This window comes from Micromesistius poutassou, assembly GCF_964030765.1.
Source record: "Micromesistius poutassou genome assembly, chromosome: 11".
Taxonomy (NCBI): Eukaryota; Metazoa; Chordata; class Actinopteri; order Gadiformes; family Gadidae; genus Micromesistius; species Micromesistius poutassou.
This window is the reverse complement of record NC_140281.1, coordinates 10,940,307-10,963,877: the sequence shown is the minus strand read 5'-3', so window position 1 is coordinate 10,963,877 and position 23,571 is coordinate 10,940,307. Positions and strand designations below refer to the sequence as shown.

General features: G+C 42.7%; 3 protein-coding genes across 3 annotated transcripts in view; 1 reads left to right on the top strand and 2 right to left on the bottom strand.

Annotated features, from left to right (window-relative positions):
* The window catches only part of cubn (cubilin (intrinsic factor-cobalamin receptor)), a gene marked incomplete at both ends in the record, with an annotated part of 58,673 nt that extends 53,692 nt beyond the window's left edge, over positions 1-4,981 (bottom strand). The window contains 7 exons of the mRNA XM_084475492.1: positions 1,589-1,715; positions 1,939-2,042; positions 2,172-2,273; positions 3,058-3,096; positions 3,355-3,450; positions 4,127-4,256; positions 4,866-4,981. Of these exons, the coding sequence (XP_084331618.1) occupies positions 1,589-1,715; positions 1,939-2,042; positions 2,172-2,273; positions 3,058-3,096; positions 3,355-3,450; positions 4,127-4,256; positions 4,866-4,981 (714 nt within the window). The remainder of the gene's footprint in view (positions 1-1,588; positions 1,716-1,938; positions 2,043-2,171; positions 2,274-3,057; positions 3,097-3,354; positions 3,451-4,126; positions 4,257-4,865) is intronic.
* Positions 4,982-5,532: 551 nt separating this feature from the next.
* trdmt1 (tRNA aspartic acid methyltransferase 1) lies at positions 5,533-11,836 on the bottom strand. The gene is made up of 11 exons (XM_084475001.1): positions 11,741-11,836; positions 10,561-10,670; positions 9,441-9,517; positions 9,163-9,234; positions 8,391-8,456; positions 7,817-7,886; positions 7,618-7,701; positions 6,995-7,365; positions 6,399-6,456; positions 6,050-6,188; positions 5,533-5,929 (listed from the first exon to the last, which is right to left on the bottom strand). Exons 1-11 carry the CDS (start codon positions 11,805-11,807, stop codon positions 5,829-5,831), a joined length of 1,215 nt encoding a protein of 404 aa, XP_084331127.1. The 5' UTR covers positions 11,808-11,836; the 3' UTR covers positions 5,533-5,828.
* A 598-nt stretch (positions 11,837-12,434) lies between these two features.
* Positions 12,435-21,847, top strand: LOC311355339 (vimentin-like). Its single transcript, XM_084475101.1, has 9 exons — positions 12,435-13,082; positions 13,614-13,674; positions 16,001-16,096; positions 17,436-17,597; positions 18,453-18,578; positions 19,439-19,659; positions 20,327-20,370; positions 21,001-21,080; positions 21,225-21,847. The coding sequence occupies exons 1-9, from the start codon at positions 12,520-12,522 to the stop codon at positions 21,264-21,266; spliced, it is 1,395 nt and encodes a 464-aa protein (XP_084331227.1). The 5' UTR covers positions 12,435-12,519; the 3' UTR covers positions 21,267-21,847.
* The last annotated feature ends 1,724 nt before the right edge of the window (positions 21,848-23,571 follow it).

Genomic DNA, 23,571 nt, shown 5'->3' with positions numbered 1-23,571 from the left:
ACAGACAGACCGTTGATGATTTATGCTAGGCTGCAGAGTACAGGATAGTCATAATGTAGCTGTTAGCGTTAACGACTGCTCATTGTAAAAGTCACGAAAAAATGTAGATAAGGTGATAGCTGTTTCTATATCGGCGGTTGTATAGTGGGAAGCGAATCCTAAGGAGAAAGAGCAAGGGATGGCACATGGTTCTCATCGGCCGAATGTGTTGATGGGAATCAGGTGGAATTCATACGTGACAAAACGTGTCCCACTGTTATCAGACAGTGGTTGTCAGCTGACTTTTTACAGCTGAACAGGTACGAATCTGAAGTCATCCTCTTTGGTCGACCTGCGACAGGAGCTGAGATTACACATAAGCTCGGGGTGCTATCCACATGATCACTGTGACATATTTCTCTTATTTCTCAGCCAGAATTCAATCAACCTGAACAAACTGAATTCATCTGAACAAACTGAATCCACCTTCAGTTAGTTTACAATGCTTCCTGTCTTTTAACAATCACTATGTCCATAGTGATCATATCACTCCTCTTGCAGCATCCCTGCCTACTTCCCTGCCACTTCCTACTGCCTGTCTCTTTTAGGATCGATTTTAAAATGATTTGTATCAGAGATCAAGCTAGGCTTCATCTCTGACCTTGTATCTCCCTACAGGGCTGTAGGCAGCCTGAGATCCTCTGCCCAGAACCAACATACATTCTGGACTAAAGTTAGGGCTAAAAAGTAAAGGAGATGGGCTTTCGCCACCACGGCCAACCAGGCTTTGTCGTTTCCCAGATTTATTATTTTGCTTCTAAAGACAATATCAACAAGTATTTGTGCAGAGTTTGTATGCATTGTCCTATTTATTTTGTCCTTTATTTTTTATAATATTCACTTGTAAAGCACTTTGTAACGTTCTTTAGAAAGTTGCGATACAAATCAAGTTATTATTATGAATATACTTAAAACTTAATGTGTCTTATTTCTTTACATTATGATGGGAAGAGTGCATTTACCACATGAGCCTTGATGGAACACAAGAGTAAAAGCACTCTCACAGAGACGGCTTCCTCCTTCTATCACTCCGCCATCCATTAAATCGCAATATTTATCTGCACTTCCAGGACTGCCATCAAGATAAAGGCTCCAGTTGGGCGGTGGACCAGTGCTAAAGCGTTGCATTATTCTAGCTGCTGTATGGAATATAATTGAGCCATAAAATTTACTAGCCTAGAGGGCCATCCGTCACACCAAGGTTATTACACTTGCTGGGGATGGGTGCTGGGGATGGGTGCTGGGGATGGGTGCTGGTGGGTACGGAAAAATGACCTTCAGGAAGACAACCCGAATATATAAAGACAACCTGGATAAATAAAGAGGACTGTATATATAAATATAAAAAAAAAAATATATATATATATATATAGATATATATATATATAGATATATTCTATATGTAGATATTCTATCTACTTTGCTGTTAGTGTTGACAGTCCTTAAATGTTTTATTGATACAAGGAACCATCTCCCGGTGTTCCGTCAAAGGAGGAGAACATGTGGGAATGTGAGAAAGAACCATGCTGGTGAATACTTGCTCGCTCACCTGTCCCGGAGTGACACGGTCGGCGTCGATGCACATGCCGTGCACGCACAGACCCTGCCCGGAGCCCCTGCAGTCGTCAAAGCGCACGGTGCAGAGCGTGCCCGACCACTCCGGAGAACAGCTACAGCTGTAGAGGGAGAGAGAGGGTGTGGGTGGTGTCCAAGCAGAACAATATGCATTCACGTATCGTGAGATAGTGTCCTGAGGTTCACACGCTTCAATGAAAACTATTTAAGTCTGTGTTCCGTCCTCACAGTCATGAAGATCAATGAAGACACACAGAGTGTGTGAAACGTAGAGCCTTCACGTTGTGTGTGTGTGTGTGTGTGTGTGTGTTCTTGGGGTGTTACCTGAAGGATCCTGGTCTGTTTTGACACGTGGCCCCATTCTGACAGCCCTGGGACGTCCCGGTATAGACCTGACACTCGTTCACATCTGTGGCACAGTCTGGGCCCTACCGCAGGCGACACACACATAGTCACACACATAGAATGGTACAGTGTATAGTAATAGAACTGTGTTTAGTAATGAAATATTGCATAGTAATAGTATAATAGTGTGTGTCTGTGTGTATGTTACTCACAGCCCAGTTGCCGGGACACATACAGTGGTAGGAGTCCAGGAGGTTCAAACAGGTGCCTCCGTTTCGGCAGGGATTGCTGTTGCACGCCTGCCGCTGAACGACCTGGGATGAGGCGCACCACACACACACACACACACACACACACACACGCACATACACAACACACACACACACACACACACACACACACACACACACACACACACACACACACACACACACACACACACCAATGAGAGCAGTCTGGTCCACAATCAAACTTCGCACCTATTCACTTTTTCATTACGACACTGATTCCAGACTGCAGGCGTCTTCACATCATCTTACCAACATACCTAAAACGTGACTAAATTTATGCCATAAAACATTATTTTATAATAACCTTTCTTAAAAACTGACATCCAAAAAATGTTTTGAATTGACAATCAACTTTTACAAAATATAACTACTAGTGTATTCTCTCTGTTTAGGCTGAATGGCAGCTTTGAGTTCCCAATCTAGGGAAAGTTTGGTGGGATAAAAAGGTTGAGAATCTATCGATGCATAGACTCCAGCAATCAATAAGGCATTGGGGGCCATTGGAGGCCAGTCTCGGATCAGTGGGTCCCTAGTTAGAATCATCGGCATCATATCATTAATTTACCACAAACATACACTCATACAAGCAATTTAACTTGGTTAATGTGTGTGTGTGTGTGTGTGTGTGTGTGTGTCAGTTAAATATGTAATATAAATAAAAACATTGACAACTAGACACATTATGTGCATGATGTGGCCTTATTGCGCACTGATGACAGGAGGTTTATGTAGATCCCTAAAGAGTAATCTCCTAGGAATTAACTGACAAAGATGTATGATAACAGTAACCAGTGTGTTGAATTCTTACTGATTCCAGTGAGGTCACTTTCGTCTCAAGCACTGACGTCTGAAAGAGAACAGAGCAAATCAAAGATGTAGGTTTAACGTCAACAGTGGATTAATTTGACATTACATTCAGGTGTATATCATTTAGACAGATTTACACTGTATTAAACTGTGTCTATGAGACACAATTGTTATATTTTGTGTTTGGGGTCTGGGTTTTTAGATAGTATTTAGTCATCTCTGGTTAGTTCTTATTTCCTGTCTGAACAAGTGAAGGCACAGACTGGGATGGAAGAGGTATGTGCACTGCTCTCCACACCTTAGTGTCCAGCTGGTTGAGTCGGGTGGTGATCTCCGGTGGTACCACACCTCCGTGGCTCTTCAGGTCCTCAATGTCAGCCTTGTTGCTGCTGATCTGCAATCAGAGACATGTTTTTATTTGGTGGCCATTTTAGATGTTACAACTGATGTCGACAGACTTATAACACGCAAGCATGCAAACCTAACAAATATGGGAGAGGGAAAAAGATGATAACAAATAGCAAAGTAAACACAGTATTGAAAGAAAAAAAAGAAAAGGAAAAGAAAATAGATATTTAGAAAATGGCACACACAGCTAAATTGTGGACGGGCAGTGTGACAAAAATGTGTAATTATATAGTACATGATTGACAGTTTGTTAGAGGAAGATGGTGATCATCGCTGCTGATAGAGATCTGCAGCGTGTGCGTCCAGAACTGTTAATCATTCCGGGTTCCACGTGAGCAAGTGTCTCGTTCACAAAGTGGCTAATAAAAGAAATGACCATGAAGGGAAATCGAATTAAATGAAGAACCATAAACATTTAGCATTAGCAGAAATGTATACATCAAATAAATAGCGTAGGTAAAGTAACCTACTTTGTTGTTGTCTTTGACTGTACAAGAAGTCTCATACTTTCCATGAGCTTGTGGAAGAGCAGCCTTCCATACCCGTATAAAACAAGGCTGGCGATACTAGCTAGTCTATACATTAGGGGGACTGGTGGTAATAGGCTGATGTGATGTGATGTGCTGATGTGAGGGTGAAACCTGGTGAGGGTCCGACCTTACCTGAGTCAGTAGCAAACTGAGGTCTTGGTCACCCACTTTGACCCGCCCCGATGCGGAGGGCTGGAAGCGGATTTCCTTGTTGTCTCCCGTGGAGAACACCAGGTTGCCGTTCTCCGAGAGCATCCGAGGTCTGTGGTGGGTGGAGGGGAGAGGGCTTTGAACAACTATCATAGCTAGCTTCATGGACAACTGATCCCACTTATGGAATTTACCTAAAAGTTAAATCAGCAATTTTTCTGCTGGCCCCACTTTGTCTTGATTAAATTGTGTTTTGATTGAGTCTTGTTGTTCTCATGTATTCGTTTGACTACAGGCCACTTGATTGAGATCCTTCAAAGCATTTGATGGACTTCAAAACTCAGTTGAGTCCAAACTAAGTGGAGTGAGAAAAGGTCCCTGATGTAAAGCTACTTATTAACTTATTAACCACCAAATAATAATAATAATAACTAATACACAGCATTTTCGATGTTGAAGTGGAACTCCATTAGGCCTACTTATCACTCGTTTTATACATAGGTTACTTGGTAGAAGTATGAATAAAACTAGCAATATATTTTAATATATTAAATATTTTGTATAAATATATTTTTCTTTATAAGCAATTCTATACCCACAATAAAACAAAATGCACAGGTTTTCAAGTAGTTCAAACAAAACCATTATATTTCTAACATCCATACATAAAACAGCCAAATTCACAGGTGAACTTCCCAGGTGAAAACACAACTCCACTCACAGGTCATTGCTGATGTCCCTCTTGTCTCGACCATGTACCCCGTCCTCCCCCTGCAGTCCCACCAAGAGGAAGAGGAGGACGAAGAGCGGCCGCGAAAGGCACAGCGGCCCAGCCATTGCCCGGAGGAGAGAATAGCAGAAAACAGTAAAAAGGACTTCTCCTCTGCACGTTCTCCGGACACTATGCTGACGACCTGACCGCTGGTAAGTGTTTGTATCTCTAAGGTCCTGCACCAAAACTCCCCCACTATGACACTTCAGCCTACAGAACTTTGGCCCTGAACCCCCCCCCCCCTCCACCCTGAACACAGCACAAAAGAAACTAATTTAGGATCATAAAAATCAGGTAGAATAATAAAGTTACAGAAGCATCTGTGGTGGGGGTAAGGGTACATTGGGATGGTTATAACACTTACGGGATGCTTTGAGCGTGTCCATCACATGCTTTTAATGAATAAGTAACAAGGTGGTGTGTATGTGTGTAAATGGTTCCCTGCCATAAGGGTTCTTCCACAAGGTAATGCAGCTGGCATGAGGTGTGAACGTCACTGTTACATCCTGTTGGTGAGACATGATTACGGATTCAAATTGAATTGAAGCCACAGTAGAATCAAGTAGCTGCTATAAAAAAAAAAATACTGCAATGCGTATTTTGGAGACATCTTTTATTTGTTTGTTTGAAAGATCATTAAGTAACATACAAAATACATATAACACAAGGAAATAGGGCTTTCTTCACTCGGAAGAACCATTTGAACCTTTGACATCGCCATCATCAATTGTGCGTTTTAAGCAGGAATCATCAAAAGCCCTAGGTTATCCTCATCATATCCTGCACGTCACGCATAAATAGAAACCCCTTTCCCCCCACTCCATCATGTTCCAATGCACGTGGGAGAAAGTATAGCTCAAATGAAAAAGTCTTTATTGGTCTTTGTGTTCTTCCGTCAGGTCCTAGCGTGTGCTAGGACGCCATGAGCTGTATGAGTTTGGCCACCACCCGTACATTGAGACTGTTACCCAGCACACGGTACCGCTGCTTGGTGGAGATGTGCTCTGGGAAGGCTGGGGGGCAGGGAAACAGCCAAGGATCAAAACAAACATTCTTCCGATGCAGCCGTAAATGTATGTATTGGGATGGTTCCAAAAGGGGTGTTGTAATGACGTTTCTACCGTCGGACTCACCCAGACTGGAGGGGAAGCCCATGAGGTTGGCGATCTCCCTCGGCGTGAAGTAGCGAAGCCTCAGAGTGCACAGCCGCCGCAGCTTCTCCTCGTCCTGCCCTGCAGACAGCTCCTCCAGGCCTTTAAACACAGAGTGCATCTGGGGGACAAGAGGAAGGGAGAGGTCAACCCAACAAGGGCGACACGGTGCGGTGGGCCCTTTCAAGAGGGCCCTGTTTTTGTTTTGCACGATAGACCAAGGGTCCTTTTGTGATTTTGCTCTTAAGGCTCTTGAGACACTTGACAAAAACACCAAAGGTGGTAGAGGAAGCAATTGTGTGTATAGGATGTAATGTGTGTTATAAGCTACCTCTGCCTCGACACCGGGCATCAGAACGGATCCTGTTCCCTCTACATAGTGGCCGTAGCTGTTCACAAAAGAAGGTACAGCCAATCACCAACCACAAGGGAACAGCAGGCACTCACCATCACAACCGTCCATCATCATTTACTGAGTCATTGGCTCATCAATTCAATTCATATCAAACTGAAGTTCATAGACACTAAGGAAAGTTTCTGGCTTGCCCATCAGCATATTATGATAAAAAAAAGACTGCACCAAATTGGAAGCAGGACTGAGCATCAAAAACATAGAAAAAAGTTAAAGTTCCATTAATCAAGTCCAGCTAGAAACTTTTCCAGTTGGAAAAGGTTGGCTCACGGTCCACCAGGTACTTGCAGTACTGCAATGCTGTGATATTTAAATGCAGCATTGGAGTATTGGATCTGCAATCATGTAGCATCACGTAGCATATATTGTCAATAATGTCACCCTCAACTATCGGTGGGTTTACATTGACGTTAACAAAACAAATTCTCATCTTGTGTTTTTAGATTGAATATGTATATATATATTTTTTTCTGGGACTCCAGGATGAATGAAGGACCCCTGGTTCTTATACGCACCCCTTGGTGAAGCAGACAGATCTCCTGCAGGTGGGCGTGACTATGTCCATGAGAAGAGCGTAGCGCAGCAGCGTCTTGGCAGGAAGGAGGTACTGACTCACTTCCTCTTCCTCTTCCTCTCCGCCGAGGTCTGACCCTGGCTTCAAGAATTCCTGGATCTGCCGGACCGACAGGTCTGCGTTCTGGTCAGACTTCCTGTCCGCGTCCCGGGCCGTCTCCAGCTTGTACAGGACCACGCGGCCCGGGTCCGGGGGAACCGCTTCCTGCTGCTCTTTGAGGCTGGGGCTCCGACAGGAAGTGGGTGGGGCCAGGGCCGGACATGGGTGTGAGGAGGACTTGGACGAACGTGGTTGAGGGAATCCTTCTACAATCTGCTCAGTAGCAGGGACACAAGGACAATCGGACGTAAAACAGAGGCAGGAGGTAAAAGTCCAAACCAGTAGTCAACCTAGTGGATTTTCAACCAAATCTACACATTCCATAGATACAACTAATGAATGAAAATATTATTTTTACTTTATAAAGATGGATTTTAAAATCACTGTCAGAAATATAATATAAGTATATAACAAGTTGTGTGAAATGATTCAAGATGACAGGAGTGTAGTGTATGGCTGTGTTACCTCTGAGCTGGTCTCGAATGAGAAGCTTCCGGGAGGTGCCTTGGCAATGAGGAAATAGCGAAGCCGTGAGTTTGGGATTCCAAGCTGTGTAGATGCATCAGGGATACATGAGACCAACAGAGCACAGGGAAAAATACAAGATTAGAATGAAGGCAGTCCTTCAACACATTCATTATTATTGATTATTGGTAGGGCTTACACTGGTAGGCGACACCAGGATTTCTTGAAACGTGTATCTGCAATCCTTCAGTGTATTTAGCAGTGATTCCCTGGACAACAAAGGAAAACGTTTATGCAACAAACCATACTTTTTTTTTTTTACATATTAATCATATTTTTTTTTTCTTCTTATAATTCTTTGTAATGTATTTTACATACTAAAGAATAATAAACTGACTGAATGTATTGTTATTGCTGTTCATTTTCAGTTAATTTCTATAATGTCAACTAAACTCAATGTTGAGCCAACAATCTTTTCATAGTTTCATCACCATTTATTACGTCTACTTCTTCCAAGGGCAAAATCCTTTCCCTAGACTTGGTTTTGGGCACAAAGAGCTCAAACTGTTCCCTGCTCCCATGGGGGGCCTCAGAGAGACTATTACAGACTCACTGGAGACTTTAAAGCATCTTGCCTTGTCTAGGGGAGGGGCAGCTCTATTGACAGACAGCCTTGTTGTCTTAGCGATGACCGCCCCCCCTAACCCCTTTTGCCCATGTGCAGAGGACACGCCCAGGCCCATCCTTCCCCCCCATCCCATTACCATGGTTACCTGGCCGAGGAGGTTTCGAAGCCCTTCACGTTCTCCAGCAGAATGAAACGGGGCAGGACAGCCAGCCTGCAGGGGTCAGGGGAGCATGGAGTAGGGTGGCGGGGGGAGGTCAGAAGACATGCATTATTGATGAGGAAGAGCAGGAATGGATGGAGTCTCCACAGTGGCAGAACTTATTGATTGCCTTGCGGAATCAAGAATACACACGTTATGCCGCATGGCATGCAGCCACCGACGTCCAACAGTATTTTAGAAACGGGGCATGACGTAGCAAACTACAACGGAGTGGGTAGGCATATCAAGAACCAAGAAAATAATTAATAAGGCAACGAATAGGAGACCCTATTAAGTGGGTCTAAATCATTCAAAGGCAATACTAGCACAATGATACACAAGATGGGAAAAACATGGTGTTTTACAGTATATGTCCTCCGTGTGTATACAATTCTCAGTAGAATTTGCTTGTTTTAGATGTTCTATATGGCTGAGATCAAAATAATTCTGTGTATGATTCACCATGATTTAAATATCACCATAAATAGAAACGCCACCTTAGAATCCCATGGGAATTCTCCCCAGCTGGAAGGCAAGGCTGAGCTCACCGCGGAGTCACCGCGCCACAATACAGTATCACAATGAGAGGAAACGAGCTGAGCTGGGGCGGACGGCGTAAAAGCAGAGCAGGCATGCAAGAGCGGAAGCACCAAATGGACACGGTTGGTAGTGAGAGAGGGGTGGACGAGGGTGGCGAAGCGTGAGTGTGAGGCCCCACCTTGGCAGTAGATCAAGAATGTAGAGAAAGCTCTTGGTCCTGGGGTCTGACGTGTCGCCCTGCAGCCCGATTCTGCAACAATGGAGAAACTCAATCAGCCAAAGTCGCTTGGTCAGCGGGGGTCCATAATGTGCAGGCCGGAGCACCAAAACACACGGTTGGTCATTTGGTTTGAATGAATCTGAAAGAATCTCACCATAGTGGCAGAGAATTAAAAGTACTTGAAAAGTGCTTTTCAAGTACACAGCCACACATACATACTGTACATGCACACCTACCTAGTGAAAGGTTGGCACGGTGGGCTCATCAATATCATGTCAAAGGACAGCTTGTTAAATTCCTCCAGTGATATACCCTGTAGATAAAACAGCAAGGCATAGGAACCCAGAGACAAGACAAACTGTTACAATCAAATCTAGGCTTTGCTGAACAAGGCTAAAATGAATGACCTTGATCCAGGCTTGTTTAGCCTGAAAAGTACAGACATTTTAAATAATGTTCCCGATGCAAGTCTACACTGCTTTTGATGTGTTTAAATGGAGTCACAAGATGCATATGAAATACAGCTATAACGCTATATAAAGGTGAAACTCTATTGCCCTTCTGCATGCCAGAATGCAAACAACCCTCAAATTCATGACACGATAACATCAGGCTGGACACGAGAGAGAAAAGGCTAAACAGTTCAGTGCAGTTCAGTTAATATTTTATTTTGCGTGAGGGAAAATCACTTTGGAGCAGGGCATAATAGACAACAAAAACAAACAACAAACAGACAGAAGGGCTATCCACAAGTGGAGCCAAGCTCCTTCTGCAGTGCAGTCAACCGTTATAGAAAGGGCCTGAAACACAAGCCTACTAACTAATAAGGCTACTTTCTGAGAGAATTCTTTCCCTTCGTCAGATTGGACCTTGACCCCCCCCCCCCCACACACACACACACACACACACACACACACACACACACACACACACACACACACACACACACACACACACACACACACACACACACACACACACACACGAGCGTCCTTGGGTATACTTTTACGAGAAATGTCCAAATAAAACAAGGACGGTCATGGGACGATGGTGAGAATAACAGAGAATAACAGAAATCAAGCAGATCCTTAATTATAATTACATCCTGATAATAGGAAGGTTAAGTCAGGGTCAGTGAATAGTCAGAGCTGTATTGTTGAACATAGAAGCTTTGCCATAATATGTCACAAGTCTTTGCACAGCTGAACACATCATTTATAATACACAGTATTATAAAGGAGAGGTATATTTTAATACACTGCATATGCTGAACTCACATTCCTGTATTTTATTATTTTTAAGGCAGGAGTTACAGTTAGGGTCCAACCAGTTAGAGCCCCAGATCACCCGACTCACCTCAATCGTCTTGGGCCAGAGGGGCGTGTCTGGGAAGTTGTGTCTGTAAATCTCATTGGCTGTGGTGTTGACATCAATGGCTGCAACTACCTTGGCAGCTACGCCACTCTCTGGATGAAAAAAAAGACTAGATAAGAGAAGTGGAACAGCTAGAGTTGCATTCTTTCCCCTGAACAGGCTATTATTGATATTTGCATCTTCGCTTGTTTAGACCCACAAAGATAGATTCAGCGTTACTGTCATGTCAAATGCAGACTGTTCATGTCAAATGCCGTTTGACATGAACTTGACATATAATTATTCATGTTATTTTATAACACGATTCATGTTATTTTATAACACGAAATCAAGAAGTTCTATTTTATTACTCATATTAATGATTGACAATGCTTTGAACATTTCCCCATTTCCTACTACACCCGTTTACATTGCTGGATCTTATATTATCGGGTATCGCTTTATTATACAGATATAAGTCCTGTCTTTTTAAATAGACCATGCTGTTCGACCACATATTAAATGTCTAACCTGCAAATGTTTAAATATTCGCAAATGAAGTCATTGAGAAGACAGTTAAAACACAATAAACATGCATTGCTGTCAAATTAATGGGTTAAACAAAAACCTCTGGATGGTACTTAATGGCCATTCCAACTCACAATGACAGCTCTCACAATTATATAGTAATTTAGTTAGAATCACTAATGATGACATTAAACCCAAGATAGGAGTTGCTATTGAGCTGTTGCCCTAAATACTTAATGTTATGCCTAGCCATTGATAAATATCTTGACTGAACTTGTTAAGCAACATCTATTAAAAATACATCTAGAAGTTAGCGAAGCTTTACATTTGTTGGTGTTGTGAAGTGATTAAACGCTTCAAAAGGTATCTTCACAGAAAGTTGCTCATACATGACAAACATAACATTAGACTTTTGTGAAACCAAAGGCATTTCGATACAAAAAGGATGACTCAAGATGTCCCTAGAGAGACAACATTGGTGGGTTTATAGCCATTAAATACAGGCAGCTAAGACTTATATTGTCATGTATAACGTTAGGGCTCTCCATGGAGGGGATTTAGAATAAAAGGTCGCAGTAATACGAAACTCTCGTCGAAAGTCGTTTAACGGCTACCTTTACCCGATCAACTACATGACGTTTACACCTACACCTACCTTTTAATGCATAATGCATTCCACCTATACCGCTGTACAGTTCTAGTACTCTCAGCTCCGCTGTCATATTGGCAAGTAAAGGTAAACATCAGGACCACACGTGTTTACAGAGGCGTGCGTCCGGGCAGAGGCAAGTGCTGTGAAGAATGGTTCCGCTTTTTTTTAAATTCCGCAATGCATTTGGTTCCGTGTCGTTGCGGCATGTATAAACGCATCGAACTAACTTTATGCCATAAGCTATAGGCAATTATTTAGCTTTTTAAAACGAATGTAGGCCTACTATATATAAAAAATTATATATATATTAATAATTTTTTATATTGCATATATGTATTTGTATATTATATATATATGTATTTGTATATATATATATATATATATATATATATATATATATATATATATATATATATATATATATATATATAAACGAAAGGTTGTGGGTGGTTAACTAGACTCACTTTGCAAAGCTGCATTCTTTGCTTTGTGAGGGGAAAACACCCGGAAAACAATAGCGGGGGGGTCGCAATGCGGGGATCTCTTTTCACTGCCCCATCTCTGACAGTCTCGCGAGCCAAACTCCTCCTGCTTTTACGCACCGTTATGTCATTTGCATAGGGAGGGGACTATAAAAACCAAGTGGAAGTCAGGACTGAGCTCTCACTGGTCTTGGAATATCAGTTGCTGGAGCGCCTGCAGACTGTACCATCCTAACTTTGAGCCCACTTTGAATTGCTTTAAAAAGGGCGTACTTCGGAGTCGGAGTGAAAACCGCAAAGATGATGAGTAATCGGTCCAGCAGCAGCAGTAGGCCTACCGCCGCCTCCTCCTACTCCAGGATGTTCAGCGCGGAGCGCCCCATCGCGTCGCGCACCTCCTACTCCAGCCGCCAGTACTCCAGCCCGGCGGTGCAGCGCTCCACCGCCCGCTCGTCCTACAGCGTCTCCTCGGCGCCCCAGCAGGGCATGTACGCCTCCAAGAATGTCCGCCTGCGCAGCGCCCACATGCCGCGTCTCTCGTCGGACGCCGTGGACTTCTCGCTGTCCGAGGCCATCAACACGGAGTTCAAGACCAACAGGACCAACGAAAAGGCGCAGATGCAGCACCTCAACGACCGCTTCGCCAGCTACATCGACAAGGTGCGATACCTGGAGCAGCAGAACAAGATGCTGAGTACCGAGCTGGAGCAGCTCAAGGGCCAGGGCAAGTCCCGCATCGGGGATCTGTACGAAGACGAGCTGCGGGAGCTGCGCAAGCAGGTGGACCAGCTGACCAACGAGAAGTCGCAGGTGGAGGTGGACCGGGACAACTTGGGCGACGATGTCGAGCGCCTTCGACAAAAGTATGACACTTCCGTTCCAAAGGCATTCCGGTTAAACACAGAGATTGATTTGTTAGACTATCCGCTCTTTTTTCATCATAATAAACGCCCTCGGTCGATAGTCAGGTCCCGTCGAAAGTGATGTAAACTTTCCAGTCTCAATGCAATTAATTTTTTATAAGACTACAGGCTAGTCGTCTAGGGAAGGTTATTTCATTTTGTTCCGATATTTTGATAACTTTTAGTCTCGTGGTCTGTGATAGCTTAACACTGCCAATGCATTGTTCCTAAAAAAAAAAAGAGAAATGAGCAGCCCTCCGGGTTAACACATGTTTTCACTTTTGTTAATACCTAGACCGTCCCTCCCGTCAACCTTGCGAAATACCTAAATTCGTTTCACGTTCTATCCATGCCTTTTACGTGAAAGCCATTTCACCGTGTGAAAAGACCTTCGTGTGGCCCAAAGCTAGAGAGCAATGGTGTGATTTCCCAGTTCCACAGCAGGCGAGGGCGTGGCAGCGGTTATGCAACTCTTTCTGTTTCTGTTGGCAGGCTACAGGAGGAGATGCTGCAGAAGGAGGACGCAGAGCACAACCTCCAGACCTTCAGACAGGTACGGCAGCCGAAACACAAACAACATACCGTTCTTGCATAAAAAATGATTCAGAAAGTCAAGCCCACAAATTCATCCAAATAATGCCTGAATATAGCCCTATACATCTGTTATGCAGCCCTGTACCCTTTGTTACTCATCAGCACATTGGGTGTGGCACGCCCTGCTGGGGAAAAAAAACCAACCTCTAGGACGACATCATCCACTTGCAGGTGCTCACTGGAGTCACTGCAATTAAGGATCCCCAAATACCCCATTATTTATTTATTAAAAAAACATCAATATTTTATTCAAGAACATCAAAGAAAAATTTCCACAAATGTTGGTGCGGTCTCAAAATATCAGCATTATTATCAATGAAACTGAATAACGTGAAAAAGTAGTTATTTTTTAATGTTAAGGATAATTATAAATTATCCTTAAATTGGCGGTTCCGATTTTTTTCCCGTGCAAATTTAGCCCAATCCTTTGATTCTTGAATGATTTATTTTGTCCTGGCATCTAGCATGCAAATGGAAAGCGTTGTTTCAGATAAGCCAGTATATGCCGCTCCATGGATTCCACTGTGCTGACTAAGAGAGGGGTATTCCTGGAGGAGGCAGTGTCTTTGTGGTGCAGTTTCCCTCAGAGGTCACAAGGAGAGCATCAAAACATGACCAACAGCTTGTCTTTGCACAACAAGCAACCTCTCAAAGCACCAGCACCAACAGAACTCTGTTCCATCTTTACCTTGACACACCTCTTTTATTGATATCAAGAAAGGCTTCTTGAGTGTGGTGAAGTGTGGTGACGGGAGAAGCCACGGGCGTGGCTTCTCCCGTGAGGTCGGGACGATGTGACAAAGGAGATGTTGGGGGTTGGGTGACTAGAATAACTAAATTGATTTTCTCTCCACCTTGAGCGAGCCCAGTGCGGTTGTTCGCTTACGGTGATAAAACCAATACCTCTGCAGGGTCACTTGTCAGGCAACGCTGAGAGGAAGTGATTTATTTCCGTTTTGGTGGCGCTCCCAAGGTGAAAGGATCTCAGGACAAGGGTGAGCCCTGAGCTCCTTGGTCATCCCCTTGCTTATTCTAAAGTGTCTCTTCCAATCAAGGGAACCTAACCCAGCAACGCAGAACGCCAGAGGTCAAAAGACTTGTTCATGTTGGTAGGCATCAGGCCATCAGAAAACAAAAAGAATATCTGATTTTTTACTCCTTTGACACATACTTAGTTTTATATGATGGATGCTATCATTTGTATTTCCAATATCTTTCTTTTTGTTGCCCACTGAGGCAGTGGGGCTGGTCAGTGCAAAACATACCAGCAGTTTATCGGAGTGTTAAAAAAGCCACTCAATGGGAGGCATTGTCTGGAGTGAGCCCTGGAGCCGGATGGCTGGGTCTCCCAAAAGCCGTTGTTTCTAACCTGATGAGGTTGTGTACGTGCGTGTGTGTGAGAACCACGTGTGTGTGGTTGTGTGTGTGTGCGCGCGTGTGTGTCAGTAGACTTGAGGAGTTTTGAGGGCACAATTTGAACGGACAGGAACTGCCCTCTCTCTGTCTTGCGGCCCCCAGCCCACTTCGGCCACAAGCCACTTGACACACCAGCAGCCGTACACTGTGTAGGGGGGTTGAGTGGGGGAGAGAGAGAATGGGTCCCGTGGAAAAATACGTCTGGGACACCAGCAGGCCAGCAGGCCTTTGTAAACCTGCCTCTTCACTGAGCCCTGGCTCCGCTCTCCCAATCACAGATAATTAGCTTGGCCAGACGCCCCCCCCCAAACGCCCTCCCAACAAATACATAGAATATCAGAAACTCCCCTATCACATGCTAAAGGATAGCTTGGTGTTGTTGTTTCTAACCACCGGTATCATGTCTAAAGGAGCCAGGGTCCGGTTCTGGATGCACTAAGGTTGCATTCATTCAAAGGTCACATTGCACATTTCACATGGGGATTCTGAATTATTTTTGAAGGTCAGGCTGAAGAAGGGTGTGCTATGCTGGCATTTCGATTTTCCATCCAGTGTCTCATTTTCCATGAGACAGATGTGAGATACTGCTTCGAAATTGAATTGCAGTGCATCTTCCTGTTGGTGATGTTGCTCTGGGCAAATATGACACAAGGAATAGTTATTCTCCATAAGTGAGTGCCTGAGACTGGCCCCAAAGATATGTATAACACACAGAAAGATGTTTTATTAACGCTCCTGGAACAGCATTACTTTCAACCAAAATGTAGGGATCGGATAAGCATGGGAATGTTTCATCAATGATGAATGCAATGCTTTTTATTGTGAATAATTGATGAACAATGTCTGTTTATGCATTTGTGTGTGTGCAGGATGTGGACAATGCCTCTCTGGCCCGTCTAGACCTTGAGAGGAAGATCGAGTCTCTTCAAGAGGAGATCATGTTCCTCAGGAAAATCCATGAAGAGGTAAGACGATGAACTGACAATACTGTAATACAATTATATGATAGTATTTAATTTATAACCATATTTCAGACAATACTGTTATACTATTATATAATATTATCTCATTAATAACCATATCTCAGATAATACTGTTATACTATGACACCCGTTCAGTTTACAGAGTTCAGTATCACTCGGCGCCTAACTTGAACTGTTATTTATTTATATATAAAAGCAATAGCATAGTTCACTGAAGCCTAAAGATATGTTGATTTCTGGAGAGGGTGGAAATGTTGTAAAGCAATAGGCACATGGTGAGTGAACTCGATAGTACCGGTAGGCTAAATTGCCGGCGAACCAAGCTACCGTCTCTAGCCTAGCCTTCTCTCTGAAGGACGCTACAGTGTGTTGCATAACAACCGCCGTACACTTTGCAGGCAGCCAGGAGGGACTACTTTTTTGTATTCGTTAAAAAAAATGCTTTTCCGACTTTCTCGCTTTTTCAAAATTGAGGGTGTCTATGACTTTCATTTCGCCATACTTACGTAACCGTTTTATAAAAGCAGTGAAATACCACAGCCTGTCGTGATCTATTGCTTAAATATGATATTATCTCATCCTGTATAACCAACTTGTCACAAACAAGACAAACAAGCTCTCACTTCCTGCATTTGAAACTCTGGTCATTTTTATGCAAAAAAAAAAAAAAAGGTTAACAAACAATAACAACAACCCGGACAGTTTTGTTTCAAAGGATGACAAAATAACATAAATAATGAAGTGCAGTTAAGCCTTTCATAGAGTTGGCACAGGTTATTGTTCCCTTTTGGGATAGATGAGAGCTCTAGAGCTGTAATCCTCTTGCACCCATTCTCCCCTGCAGTGCGTCAGCATTCCTTTCTTAGCCACCTGGGTTAATTCTGTTAAGAGAGACGTGAGATCACAGAGATTATACCCCCTGGGTAAGGCGATTAAAGGCGAGGGAAGGGGAGTAAATGCAACTATTTACTGTACTGGCAATGTATCAACAGCACAGAGTCTATGTGTGTTATATCGCATAGCAAGTGGTCTTATGAACTCAGAAGAGATATGGAGGTATTAAAAAAAATCATATATTATATAGACAACATAGTTATACAATTTTAACAAATTTAACGTGAAACAAAGGGACACTTTTCACCAGTACACATAGAGATTACATTCAGAACGAGGTTCCAAAAATGTAAATAAACTAATTGTGACTTGAGAACGCCACAAATCATTCATGTTCATTTGAGGATTTCACTCTTATCCTCTCCCTAACTCTCCTCTTTCTCCGGTTCTGCCCGTCCCCCTCTCCTCGCGTGGTTCTGATCTCCAGGAGCTGGCCGACCTGCAGGCCCAGCTTCAGGACCAGCACGTCCAGATCGAGATGGACGTGGTCAAGCCCGACCTCACCGCCGCCCTGCGGGACGTCCGGCAGCAGTACGAGTCTCTGGCCACCAAGAACCTGCACGAGTCTGAGGAATGGTACAAGTCCAAGGTGAGCATGGAGGAGGAAGGGGGATGGTACTGGTCCAAGGTGGGCATGGAGGAGTAGGGGGATGGTACTGGTCCAAGGTGGGCATGGAGGAGTAGGGGGATGGTACTGGTCCAAGGTGGGCATGGAGGAGTAGGGGGATGGTACTGGTCCAAGGATAGAATCTGAGATAAAGGGTGTCATTTGTCTCGTTTTGCTACATTAGGAGCTAATCACAGAGGTGAAACAGGTGTCCAGGGCTGATTATGGGCGCTACAGACCCTTAATTAACTTAATGAAGAACACCTGTTTTTCTCCCCTTCTATTACACCACGAGTACTTCATGCTATACTAACGTGTGCACTGTAGTCGGGCATACTACTGCACTTAGCATGCAGGCCAAAAGTTTGGATTTAATTATATATATAAAATATAGGTTACTATAAATGACCTCAAATGCTGAGGTATTGCGAATTCATTGAAACATTGAGATAGTAAATGTAGCATTGATAACATGACAATTGGTGAACCTCAGTTGGCTGAACTTGTCAATAAGGTGAATGGGTTAGGTAAAGGAAAGATGCAGCAGGTTGCTTTAAAGCCTGTCTTTGTCTCAGGATTATCCACTACTAACAGCTGACTCTGTGGATCAGATTGCCTTTATATGCTTTGCACGCACACACACACACACATAGCCATAATCACCCAGGATATCTGAGCCGTTACAGAGCAAACGTAATGGCTGATTTAAAAGTATATTGGAGCTCTGCAACAATCATTATTAATTATAAATATAATTTTATACTTTTCCAATGGGTATACCTTCAATAAAAAAAAGAAGCAATTACAGAGCCTGATGGATATCATATCACTTCTCAGTTTGCAGACCTCGCCGATCAACAGCAACGCAACGGAGACTCCATCCGGCTGGCCAAGACGGAGGCCAACGAGTACAGACGCCAGGTGCAGGCGCTCACCTGCGAGGTGGACTCCCTCAGAGGAACCGTAAGTACCGCCCATTGTGATTGACAGCTAGTAGGCCTGTGTACTGAGAGTAAAGACGAGTCCACGCCTGCCATCTATGGCTCAGTTCCAGGGAAATGTGTCTAATGGTCTAATCAGACCACTATCTAACGATGAATCTAATCTAATCTAGTCTAATCTAATGTTTCTATTTATTTGCTTCTAACCCATTTATTATTTTGTGATATTTTGTGTGTATTCATTTTCTATTCTACGACATGAATAAAAGCAAGTCATGTACTTGCTGCTTCAAGCTGACATGAGTTAAAGGCATGTTTACCTGCCTTACTGTGTAAACATGCAACAACTATACAACAACTATAAACACATCTAATATTAAATACCAAACAGGATAGCTGCAATGACTGAAAAAGTTCTATAATAAACCAGGCTTCGACCATAGCCTTGATAACTATTGTTTTACTTGGTGCCATGGTACCATGGTTTTTACAAAATTATTTAGAATCCCTCTCTCCCAGCCTTGAGCTTTTACACTGCGGTTGGAGCACAGCACTGATGTACGCAGCAGTGTGTTTTTACTGCTGAGTACAAGAGTTACAATACATTTTTAATGTGATTGAACGCACTCTAAAAATAGCAATGTGCCACACACGGCCTGCGTGAAAGCACGAACATGAAGCAGACCAACACGACTCTCATTGTGAACGTATAATGCTATGATTGACATTTTAAATGAATACATGGTGTTTCATCTGTCTATCACCACCTACATCCTAAGAAATATGTAAAAAGCTGTGGTTATATATTACATATTACATTTCTCTGTGTATTTTGTTTTGAAGCACAACATGAGGTTATCTCCTATCACCCCCTCCCCTCAGAATGAATCCATGGAGCGCCAGATGCGCGAGTTGGAGGACAACTTCGGAGCGGAGGCTGCCGGTTACCAGGACAATGTCGTCCAGCTGGAGGAGGACATCCGCAACATGAAAGACGAGATGGCCCGCCACCTCAGAGAGTACCAGGACCTGCTGAACGTCAAGATGGCCCTGGACATCGAGATCGCCACCTACCGCAAGCTGCTGGAGGGAGAGGAGAGCAGGTACAAGCAGAGCGCTGCTTCTGTTCTGTTGTCGTGGTGCCGTCGGTATACGCATTGAGATACATATGGAGATGGGTTAATTATTAGTCGGTGCTCATGCCAAGGTCATGAGATACATCTGTGTTAGCCCCTATTATATCTAATCTGTGATAGGGGCCAGTTGTGTCTCACAATGTTTATGTGTGGTAGCATCACAATACATATTGGGTTGTTAGCCGAAGGAAAAGGAGATACCATAATTGGTGCAATATTTGAATGTTTGAAACTGATTTATTTTACATTCCTAAATTAAAAGTCTGAGTAACTTTTAATTTGTGATTTCTTCTATTTATTTTAGGGGACTCTTTTCCTCTATACTCATTTCATTATATTTCAATCTGCAATTTTTTACTCAGAATACATTCAGTAACAACTCCTAGACTAGTATAGTTTATAAGTAGTTAATAATAAAAATTGTATCTAAAAAGTTTAAATGAAAATCACATGAAATGAAACATAATTAAATAGTACAAGAGAAACAGCAATTGTATTCCTTAAGTGGTTATAAATTATACAACATAGGCTAGATGTTCATGACTGGAGTGTATCTTTCATCTGCATGACGTACAAGCATAACCCGTCCTCTTCCTCTATCCCATTTCCCTTCCCCTCTCTCCTCATCTCTTAGGATTACCACTCCATTGCCCACCTTTTCTTCCCTTAATATGAGAGGTTAGTAACAAAGGACACAGCTCCTGATTTATTCAACAGGCAGCCCTGGTGTAGTTTAAATGGATTTGATACATTTTGTGGAAGGAGCTTTTCTATCGGTGTGTCCATGCGTGTGTGCGTGTGCGTGTGAAAGCGTGCATGCTTGTTGTCATGCTAGTGTGTGTGTGCGTGTGTCTGAGGGAGAGGGTTTTGCTGAGTAAGACTCCTCATGCATTATATATAAACTGAAGTTAGTGCACTTCATCCAGATGTCTAGCACAGGTAATCTGAAAGCCCGCCCCCTACCCCCCCTATTTCAAACATTTCTGCCAGGCACGCAATATTCATTCAGACCATTCTCTCACTGTTAGAGCTCTCCTTGACTTTGCATTACAATATTTGCATTAATTAAAAAAGGCCCTATCGCAATTGTTAACCATGCTCTGGCCTATATACATTGTACACTGTGTGGGGTTGTCAAAGATGCTATTGGTAACAGATTAAATGTTATTTGTGTCATCTATTTAAATGTGCAAAGTTTGTTAACAAGGCATTGTTTTTCCCCTATATTTTACATGTTTTAAACTAATTGCAATGCTGAGTTCTCAAAACCATGCTGTTGTTTTTTCTTCTTCTTCACTGCTGTCACAGAAACCATGATGGAGAGCCGGCCTATGGTAGACCACTCCAAGAGGGTCGTGATTAAGACCATCGAGACCCGAGATGGACACGTAAGTCCACAACTCCCTGTTCCCCCCTGCAGCGATCTGCGATCAGATCATTCAGTTGATTGATCTTCCATCAGTTGACTGGCAACACGATCCATATCATTATGTGCATTGATTATTCTCACCGTCTTGTTCTCCCCCCGTCAGGTAATCAATGAGTCAACCCAGCAACACGACGACCAGGATTGAGACCGACATGGAGGAGAGATGGGGGGGGGAGACTGGGAACACGTGATAGAGAAATGGCGAAGGGCGGTGGATACAGAGAAATACATTTCAAGCATGAAGACTAACAAAATGATAATGATATGCAGCAAACGGGGATATATTGATGTTGTGTTAGTGAAAGTTAAAAATAAAAAGAACATCTTAAAAAGTGCCTTTCAAAAGAGACACATTTTAGGGCATTGGGTTGCTAGTAAGGTTGTTCTAGTCTAGGAAACAGTAGAAGATAAGATAGACACTGAATGTAGAGGAGGAGGAGGAAATCCTGCGTTGAATGAGCACATTCTCTCCGGCGTTCTCTCTTGTAGCTTCTGTACCACATTTACTCCACCAGCACAAAGCGCTAGCTATTCAAATGGCTTTCCACAAGAACCACACGTATCTATCTTTAAGTTCTTATTCACTCTAGTATATATGTCGTGAGGGCCGCAATCATTTGCAATACAATCAAACCAGACAAAATGGCTTATTTTCAAATCATCTATGACAGATGTTCAAAGTGGGTGTGGTTCTTTCAGTTTCAAGGCTTCAATGGATCCACCAAATATGAAGAGATACGGTTCTGGACTGCAGCAATAATGCACTCAAAGCCATGAAGACCATGTCACTACTACTGTACCGTTCTGTATGACGTCAATAAATACTTTCAGTGGAATATCCTTTGGGTCTGTGATTTTCAGAGTTACTTATTTAATGACTGAACTATTCTATGTCAATGATTGGATTGTATGTACGGTGCATTTCTGGTACACCACAATGTCATATTCCAGGAAATATAAAGAGTAATTGACAAATAGACTATAATTAATAATAAAAAAACTAAAATCTTATGAACGGATTTGTGCCTTATATAGCACTTAAAAATAAAGGAAAACGGAGGATTTGCCATTTTAATCCATTGTAGGCAGATATGCAAATAAATGTACAAAGCACAACAAAAAAACATACCAGTGTGGTTGGTACTTCTTGCAAATAGAGTGCCCTCTGTTGATAAATCAAATTATACCAGCATGACCGTCTTCAGATTACTATGACATTTGGGAAATATGGCCGCCAGAGGGCGACCAACAACTTTACGTTGTAAAGAAGCAACGTCATGAGAACACCTTCATCTAAAATGGCTATATTAAGGACCCGTCCACACGGGCGAAAACGATCCGTTTTCCTTTGATGCATTTCAGGAATATCTCCGTAAAGACGAACTCGTTGCGAAAACGCATCGAGCTGTAGAAACGCTGTAGTAGGCTACGTATTCAAGGCGACCGTGTGGCTCTGGTTCTCCACAAAGAAAGTGGAGCGCATCAAACCTGCGTGCATAAAGTCATGCGCGCTGTATATAAACATGCAGTCGAGGAGGAGAAAGCAGTTGTTAAACCTTTTAGATTTAGCAGAAATACTTTTTAATGCACAGTTAGTAATTAAATTTACCAAGGCCCAAGGGGCTGTATTTAAAGCTACAAAAATAATACAAATCAAATAAATAAATAAATAAATAAATAAATAACAAAATCAACGCAACTCTAACGTCCCCAGGTGGTGGGGGGGCGACATCGTTTGCGTTTTAGGCGTCCACACGAATCCTAACACGAAACCGCATAGGTCCGTTTTTATAAACTACCTGGGATATATATATATATATATATATATATATATATATATTTTTTTTTTTTTTTTAACATATCATAGCTAGACAGGGGCGCAGATGGGATTTTTGAACAGGGGGGGGACCAAGCTGTCAGCAAATAATTTCAACTCAATAAGTTATTTTTGTGTAATTTGGGCTTTAACTAGCGCTCAAGTAGTTACTTTCGTAATAGCCTATGGGCCAATAGTTTGCACTAAAAAGCCATTGGAGAATTCTTATTTGAAATCATGGATAAACAACAGTGAACATGAGGGGCCCATTTACAAAACAAATACAGATTATATTATATTCCATTTACAAAACAAATACAGATTATATTATATTTATGGTTTTAACAATGCATGTATCTTTTTAATATCAATAAAAACAATATTCGTAACGTTGTTTACAGTTATCATTTGTAATAATAAACTCATACTATCTTTCATTACCTAGCTTAGGCATGGTTCCCGAATGGTCTCCTACGACCAGTTCAGTAATGCATTACATTACTGGCGTGAGATTCTGTAGAATCTTGTAATGCATACCTTATAGCAGGGTCCGCGGGTGTACTGGGCTGGGCTTTAAGCCCAGTTCAGACCAAAGATTCGCGACGCAACGACTTGCAACGAGACGGTTTTAGAA